The sequence below is a fragment of the Gastrolobium bilobum genome, unplaced genomic scaffold, assembly GCF_033153095.1.
Source record: "Gastrolobium bilobum isolate Gb01-03AN ecotype WA unplaced genomic scaffold, APGP_CSIRO_Gbil_v1 utg14295, whole genome shotgun sequence".
Classification (NCBI taxonomy): domain Eukaryota; kingdom Viridiplantae; phylum Streptophyta; class Magnoliopsida; order Fabales; family Fabaceae; genus Gastrolobium; species Gastrolobium bilobum.
Window position 1 is genome coordinate 87,786 of NW_026897499.1, and position 8,887 is coordinate 96,672.

Genomic DNA, 8,887 nt, shown 5'->3' on the forward strand with positions numbered 1-8,887 from the left:
AATAGTTGTTCTTTATTATGATATTTTTGAATTGGTTATAAGCCACAAACAAACACGCTGTTTTTGGGGTGAATGACTTTTATGGGTAATGCATGACTAGTCATCCTCTTATTAACACGGGTTGCTAGTATAATGGGCCTGAGTGAGAGTCTAACTAGTTCATCAGTTTATATGTTCAAGGTCCACTGGGCAAGTGAGCAAGTTATTAAACTTCGAAATAGGTTAAAAAAAAACTTGCATCTATAATTGATTGGGTTGGGCTATATATCAAGCCCGTTTGGATATATAATGGGTACACTTTTTGTTCGACATATATGATTATTTCACCCTCCTTTGAAGTAGTAATAGCTCTCTACTAGGCCAAAAATATATATCCATAATTAAGAAGCATTCTCGACGTAGTAACTCAATAATCCCAAAAGATATTGATCCATGACATTGGTACTTGGAAAGAATAACCAGAAAAGCTATGACTGTGAGTACGGTGAATAACACAATTTGGTAAAGGAAAAAGGAAAATCACAAAGCAAGGATGCCAAGTTCATTGACAAGTGGTTAATCAATTATATCATTGAATGGACCCTTGAAAATAAAATAACACAAGGTCGTTGTCAAATTGTTCCTTTCTTCACAAGGTCCTCGAACTACATTATTCTCTCTAGTATCTACAACTACAATTCCTTCTTTTACCCCACTAGCCTAGACTCTCACATCTTCTGAATAAGATGGAGGAGAACCAGTAAGAAAGAGTTATACACTCAATTATGTATAACAAACTAGCAACTTCTGTTAGAAGATTTGTCTGATTTCTTAAGTTCATATTGCTTGTAAAAAGTGTCTTCAATATTTATCATCTTTGAAGGTGGTTGGGAAAAACAAACATGGAATGAAAAGTGATACTAGATTGGATGCATTAAATTTTATATCTAAATTAAAAAATAAACAAAGGGGCAACATTATTTTGCACGTGTAATGTTGATTCTATTTATATTTAATGATTCTAATTTATTATGCAAAAGCCATTAAATGCAAACGAATCAATGACTTAAAAATAGAGCATAATATTCAAAAACGGTAAAAATATAGTATTTAATCAAGGAAGGTGATTTACAGCATTGTAGCCAGCAACATACACGAATCATGTACATATCCCCCATGTTTTCCCTCAAACCCAAATTATCTTTTTGGGTATTTTTTCTAACTAGCCCATTCAAATAAGGTGCAAGTCAGACTCTACTCTTCTAAGTGCTCATCTTCAGCTGGTTCAAAATTTTGCCATATTAACACACTAGTTCCTCCACTAGAAAGCCAAAGAGAGCAAGCTCAAGTTCCCCAACCAAGTCTCTTGTTTGCACATCATTTTTCTTCCACCCACCTTCCTCTCTAGACAAGTCCTCTTCTATCATCATATCAATGGTGTTGGACTCCACTTCTTTCCATAGTTCCAACCTCCCACAAACCCTTCTTATCACCATGTCCCTATTTTCTGAATAATTAGCCTCTCTCTCTTCCTCCATTATGAGATCATACACTAGTCTCTTAAGTTCTTCTGGGGCTTGCTTTCTGTCATGAACGCTTGATTGGCATAGGATTTCAAAGACTATTTCTCTCATGCCCTTTTCTTCTTCACATGATGTTTCACTATCATCCTCTTCAATAAATGTCTCATACTCGTTGTCTTCTTGATCTAGCATTCTTTTCTCAAGTTCTATTGGATCTAACTCCGCAAGTTTCTCAAATCTACTAAGCCTGTCTAATAGCTGCTGCTTAGTTCCTGAAAATTTAATACAAAGAAAAAGAAAATCAATAACTCTGCATGAAAGCTTTAGCAAATATTTGTAGTAGTAGGAAATTTACTATGCCTAAATTGGCCTTGAAGTACTAGTACTAAATCAAGTGTAAAAATGCAACATGTCAATTGAGAAATAACATTAGCTCACATGGGTTCCACCAATTTCTTTACAAATAAAAATTACCACCCAAATCAATAATGAAACTTGAAAAGAGTTAGTATTCTGAAACCTTATACAACACATTGAATGGAAGTATCACAATTAAGACAGATTTCCTGACAAGATGAAAAATTTTGTGGGTCATGCTGAGATTTATAACGATTGTCTACTGCAAACAAAAGAGTAGGCCAAGTCCGCATTCAATGTGAAATGAATCTTGGGTTATGTGACACTCTAATATTTAAATGGAACCCACAAAGATAGATATCATGGTTCAATATCAGCACATTCATTTCAGCTATTAGCCCCTCTTATGGCATTTTGTAACAGACAATCAACTTTGAAGAACCGTGTAGCGTACGACGGTATGTTGATAGAAAACGACAACATAGCAAAGAGCGGTGGAAAATAAACAAAAAAAATTAAATAATTAAATAATGCATTACATACTTTGTACATTGGCATAGCTACACTCCAAATCAAAACCACCCTCTTCATCATCTTCGTCGTTTTCATGCACATCATCATCATCATCATTCCCAAAGGGTGGGTCTAAAACAGAAACTGGACTGCATTGTTCCTTCTCTTCTTCCTCTTCTTCCCCTGATTGGAATTTGTTGTGGCTATCATCTCCTTTACTTTCATTGTCCTATGAAAATTCGCAACAAACTTTAGTTAGAATATAATATTGTCCTAATTGGGTAGTTGACATAATTTCTTAATCATTCTTGTAATGTCAATGGATTTAGACTCAACACCAGCTTCATAATTGGCTTGTACGTTATTGACTTCTATTTTGTTTTGGTTACTTACTACATGACCCTACTATTATTTTTAAAACAAAAAAATTACAATTGAGAAACTATTTTCTAGTAAATCGAATGTCGGGAACAATTAATAAAAGAACAAACATGAAATTTATTTACCATATAACCAAAACCATTGAATTGAATTGACCTATGTAACCCTCTGCTAGATTTATCTTTAACAAATTTGGGAATAACCCAGATCCTATTTGCCGACCAAAAAAAAAAAACCCCACTGAACAAACACGGTTAACTCACGAGTTGACTCGGTGCTCCAACTCAGCATACTGTCCGAGTCAGACCGGCGAGTTGAACCTGGTGACATAAATAACAAGCTGAAATTCTAAAAATTTATTGTTATTATTATTATATGAAAAGGACGAACCTCTGTTCTGTTGCGACTCGGCGACAGCGCCGGCGAGGAAAATTCCGGCGTACGGCGGCCGGAGGAGGAGGAGGGGCTTTTTTGGAGGACAAAACGAAAAGGGCTTTCACAGAAGAAGCCATGATCATCAAAGCAAGCACATTCATCCTTTTCTTTCTGTTTGTTCGGAAATTGAGCTTCTTCGTCAGCAGAGTCATAAGAGTGGCCACTACTCGAAGTTTCCATGTCCATCGATTTGTCCTCGTTGGTCTCTGACCACACAACACTGCCATTGCAAGAACAGGTGAAACCCACCTCACAGGAACACACCTCAGAAGCAGCAGCAACAATAACATCCTTGTTTTCTTGCTCCTTCCCTCTTCCATTGGAAGGTTTTCTTCTTCCAACAGAGGAATCCCACCTCAAGATATCCTTAACCGACACCTTAACGTTGTTGTTACCTTCTATTTCCCTGTTTCTGCTCCTGCTTCGTGAAGTTAGTCTCTTGAAGAACGAACCCAATAGGCCAAAGCCGTTGTTTTTGTTGTGGGTTTTCGTCTTTGACTTTTTCTGAATCCTGAGAGAGGCTTCGAGGAGAAGCGATGCTGTTCTTGCAGGGATGTGGATGAAGATGGTGTTGTTGTTGGAGGACCTGCAGGGGCTCTTTTCTGGGGATTTGAATTCGAAGAGTGGTGATTTTCTGATATCTGGGGTGTTCTGTAAGGAAAGAAAGCAAGCATTTTTGCAGAGGTTAACGGGGAAGCTTGAGTTTTGAATCTTTTGATGGATTGGTTTTTGTTTCTTCACTTGCAAAATGGTCTTCGGGGAATGCACTTTCAGCAACTGGCTGCGCCTGTCGGAAATGTAGTTCTTTAGAAGGAATGGCTCTTGATCCTCCTTCAGTAGCTCGTGCAAGTGTTTCTGAGCCATCATCACAAACTGAAACTCAAGCAATAAAAAAAAAGCAAGTGTTATGATGAAGAAGAACCAAAGCAGAGTTGATTTATTCTCTCAGGTTTAAGAGAAGAGGTTTCAACTTTGTTCAAAAGGGGATAATAAAGTGCGAAACTTTGTGTGCAAATAAGAGAGAACAGATAGAGAGAGAGAGAGAGAGAGAGAGAGAGAGAGAGAGAAGCGAAGGAATGAGGAGACTTCGTGATTCAAATCTAGATGGGTTAAAAAACCAAGGCATGAGGGTGAACTTGTGATAAAACCAATTATTATAAAATAATAGCACAGCAAGATATAAAATATTGAGAGTTGTACTTTCTTTTATTTTTATTATTATTATTATTGTTGTTGTTGTTTTTATTTTTGGTAACGAAAAATGAAAATTTGGCTGCAAATTGTAGGGGTGTAGTGTCGTAGTCTGAGACTCTCACAGTCAGAAAAGGCATTCTGTTCTGTCTACGCGTCTAAGAGTGAAGGCTTCCACGACAGCATACCCCTATACACTATGCATATGCATAGTTATGAAATTTTAATTTTATGGTATAGGTTGCTATAGGTACGGGAATTATTTTGTATTATTGTGATTATTGTTACGATGTGGTTACAGTGATACATGACACTTCTGTCCTGACACTGGAACCAGTTACTGGTTTTCACTTTCCTGGTGGCTCTTTCAATATCCATTCTTTCCTTTTATTATGTACCATTGAGGCGATTTGGAAATTCAGATACCTGCAATTGCCTCGTTTTAATTTCGATAATTGTTATTCTAAATTGCCTCGGGCTATAATAAAACACACAATAATCATCATCTCTTGCTGATTATATCAACTAAGCTTCATATATTCCTTTTGCAATTTATAATCAATTTTTAATTCTTATGTGATGGTCATCGTGTTATTAGAAGCTAGCCTGCGTTGAATTTTTGTATTTTTTTTTTTATTGAAATTTTTAATATTTTAAAAACAAATAAAACTCGTGGGTGGGTAGTGTTCACAGGCGCACTATAGCACCATTGCAGTGTTCTATCTTCAAATTTGTACAACTCTGTATCCAAATAAGCACATTAATTTTCGAGTTAATTACAGTACATGTCTACATCAATAATTGATGTACATGCACATTTGACCGATGAGGATTTCCGGAAACGTTTGTTATTTGTCCGAAAATTTCGATTTTTAAAAATATAATTTTAACATTTAAAATTTTAAAAATTTTAATTTCCCGAGAATTCAAAAAAAAAATCCGTGTAGCAAACGGTCCACCAAAATCCTTATTAGCCAAAAGAAATTCTTAAGTGGACATTTGGTTGAGCATAAATTTTTTAAATATTAAGAAAATGTAATTATTAGAAAAATAGTTGGAAAGTGGATTTGGTAGGAAAATGTAAAAAAAGTTGTTTGGTTGATTGAAATATTACCGGAAAAATTTATTTAAATTTGCAAAATCTATGTTCGGGAGAAACTTCGCACCTGTTTTTTCACTTCCCCAGTTATCTCAAAATATCACATCTCAAGTGATATTCTGTAACAGTAAATTTCATCCAAAAATCAATACAAAAGTCATTTCTCCATCTATCTTATTTGCTTAGTATTTTTTTCAAAAACTTGAACCAAACGTGGTATTTTTCAATATCCACTTACATTTTTCCATCAATCTCAAAATAAATCTTCTACCAAACACTACCTAAGACCGCTCAATTGACAATACACGATAACTGCGAGTTCGTTTGTTTTAAGCTTTTATAAAAATAATTTTTATCTCTTTTTTATTTTAAAAGTATTTTTTTATAAGGAGGGATATTCTCACTACCAAATTTTTTTACTACTAACTTACTACGTATCTAATCACCATTAAATTAATATTTTTTCTCTCTTTAAATTTTTTTTAACATTCTCTGTCTTTGATCCAATGGTGATGTGATTGGTAATAAGTTAGTAGTTAGAATTTTTGGTAGTTAGAATTTCCCCACTCTTTTTTTATAAAAGTTAAAGTTATTTATATTTTTATAATACTATTTAATTTTTAAAAAAAAATATTTGACTTTTGATTTCTACTCTTTTAGAAGTTAAAATTTTTAGCTTTTAAAAAAAAGTAAATGTTTGACTTTTTTGTGACTTTTATTTTTTTACAGCAAATATCCAAAGTGAGAAGTATTTTTTTTTCTTAAAAAAATATAATTTTTGGAGAGAAAAAAAAAACCATTCAAAGGGACCCTACGTGGGAAGGAATCTGAATTCGATTTTCTTTAAATACACTTTTTTTTGGAAGATGAAGAGTATTTCATAATTTAATTTGTGTGAGGATTTAATACTACTTTATCAAAAATATAATATCACTTTGAAATATATATATATATATATATATATATATATATATATATATATATAAGTTTTATTTTTTTTCATGTTAGATGAGACAAGTTGTCTTATTCAACACATAAAAAAGTTAGTGGGGTCCATTTTTTTGTTTTCTCTCTTTCTTTTTTAGTAAATCTAACCTACTTTTTTGTATGTTGCATGCAACATGAGAAAAATAAAATATATATATATATATATATATATATATATATATATATATTGAATATCACTAGTTTTAAATTAAAGGAATTTTTTAAAAAAGGTTTAGGGATATAAAATTATTCTTTTTAATGAATGACGACTATTGAAGTGACAGAGTCTTTATGGCAGCAACAATGAACTACATAATCAACAAAATCCGATGAGCTAAGCATTCGAACAACGGTAATTACTTTAAACACAACATTTTCGAACAAAAAAAACTTTTTAAGTAAGTTTTTTCTTCAAAATAAATAACTAAGAATATATTTATTTTTAAATTATAATAAGTTAAGTTTATGTTGTATTTTAAATTAAACTTAAATAGATATATTTTGCTTATTCACTTAAAAAAATTACTTTTATGTATTTCCAAAAAAAAAAAAATTACTTTTAAACAAATTATTCTTTGATTAATATAATTACATCAATAGGTGAATAATTATTGTGTTCGCAACATTAAAAACAAAATATTCACTTCAAATGATTCTTTTAAATTATTAATCAAGTAATAAAATTTATAAATTGAGTAATAAAAATTCTTTAACTTTTATGAGTTTATAAGATTTATGTCTGTAACTTTTATAAATTATTAAATTTTATTACTCTATTTATAACTGATATTACTTAACTTATAACACTTTATATAAAGATGCAATTTCAGAAAAGGTAATATGGTTTTATTTTTTATTTCGAGAGAATATCAAATATATATTATTAACTTTTTTTAAAAAAAATGCTAGTTAATGATGTTTGAAGTCTTTTGAAAAAACTAATAATTAAGAAACATCTTTATATATATATTATCTCTTAACATGGTCCTGTTTACATTACATACGTTAGAATTTCCCCGAAGATATTTTCCGATTTATTGTGATAGAAAATGTTGGAAGACGAGGTCGAGGGGATGGTCATGGTCTCTCTCAGTGGGCACTAGAGCCCAAATGGAGAGCAAAACGACGAAAATACAGAACATATTTACACAGTTCGAAACAGCGGAGAACCGGATCTTGACCCTCCTAACTCCTATAATCTATCCTATACTATAATATCACTAGCCTATCTTTTCATTAGCTTCTACGTTAAATCATGCCTGGATCCTCAACAAAACACTCTACTTTTGAGACTGTTTAACTTTTTTTTTTAAAAAGAAAAAAGAAAAAAATGCTAAAGCTGGTTTTTTTACCTTATATATAGATAATGGTAAAATTCTTTAAAGTTTGAGAATTGTCAAAGGTACCCTATTTCTATACCTATGGGTTTTTGAACTAGAATATACCTACGGGTTTTGAACTAGAATAGATCATAGAGATCGGGATTGTCTGGCTTAGGGAGGAGTGATGCAAGACCCACTTGATTTAACAGTTTCAAAATATTTGCCCCCTCTCTTAATTGAGAAGAATTTGGTGATCCCGGATCATACTTAATTCAATAGCTTTTTATTCTTATAATCCTTAATTAAAAATTAATTATTAATTTGATTTTTATTTAAAATTAATTCGAAAATTTAACCTTTTCAAAAAATATAATATTAATTTTTTCTTTTTTGACCGTTGACCATCAAGCCTACCCGGGTACACCCCTCCCTACCCGGGTATTTTTTAAAATATTTTTTCTACCCGGGTAGGGAGGGGTGTACCCGGATAGAGTTCTTGAATCTGGAAAAATGGTTGAATTAGTTACTCGGGTAGGGAGGAATGTACCCGAGTAAATATCGACGGTAGGGTTTTTTATAACCCAGCAGCCTCCATTTGGAAAATCCACAAAGGGGTACCCGAGTAGAGCTACTGGAGGTGTGTTGGTTGCGCGATTTTCAGGCATAATCTTGCACAAGTTCGTCTTGTTTCTGATCATCAGTTCGCGGACGTGTGAACCTCTCTGCCTTCTACCGATTGAAATCGATCCAAGGTTCCTTTTTTTTCGTTTTTATCAATTTTGTTCTGATTAATGAAATATATCCCTCCCTCATTTGTAAGCTTATGAATTCCTTTTATTTTCATTTATATCATTTGATTCTGACCAAATAATTTTATCAATTTGTATGTGATACCCTTACCCTAACCCTAACCTGTATGTTTCTGATTTTGGCTTTATTTTCAGTTTAATTGTGTGACGCAATGAGTGCTAGACGCGTTTCAAAGCTGCCGGTGGGGGAAAATGAGCGAAGAAGCAAGCGTCGACACGATGGGTCGTCATCCTCTCAGCCACTGGCTGGTGTGAGTCAGGCTCCGGACTTGACGTTCGGTTATTTGTTTG

The 8,887-nt window shown here is 33.0% G+C and overlaps 1 protein-coding gene across 1 annotated transcript; it reads right to left on the reverse strand.

Annotated features, from left to right (window-relative positions):
• Positions 1-1,080: 1,080 nt before the first annotated feature.
• On the reverse strand, positions 1,081-4,177 carry LOC133307437 (uncharacterized). Its single transcript, XM_061507948.1, has 3 exons — positions 3,144-4,177; positions 2,403-2,601; positions 1,081-1,774 (listed from the first exon to the last, which is right to left on the reverse strand). The coding sequence occupies exons 1-3, from the start codon at positions 4,053-4,055 to the stop codon at positions 1,281-1,283; spliced, it is 1,605 nt and encodes a 534-aa protein (XP_061363932.1). The 5' UTR covers positions 4,056-4,177; the 3' UTR covers positions 1,081-1,280.
• Positions 4,178-8,887: the final 4,710 nt, after the last annotated feature.

What these genes read in the sequence shown, in the direction of transcription:
- LOC133307437 (XM_061507948.1), bottom strand. Translation starts at nt 4,055, where the DNA reads ATGATGGCTCAGAAACACTTGCACGAGCTACTGAAGGAGGATCAAGAG. An exon ending in CGAGTCGCAACAGAACAGAG is followed by an intron (nt 2,602 to 3,143) that starts GTTCGTCCTTTT and finishes GAATTTTCATAG; the next exon opens with GACAATGAAAGTAAAGGAGA. An exon ending in TAGCTATGCCAATGTACAAA is followed by an intron (nt 1,775 to 2,402) that starts GTATGTAATGCA and finishes TTAAATTTTCAG; the next exon opens with GAACTAAGCAGCAGCTATTA.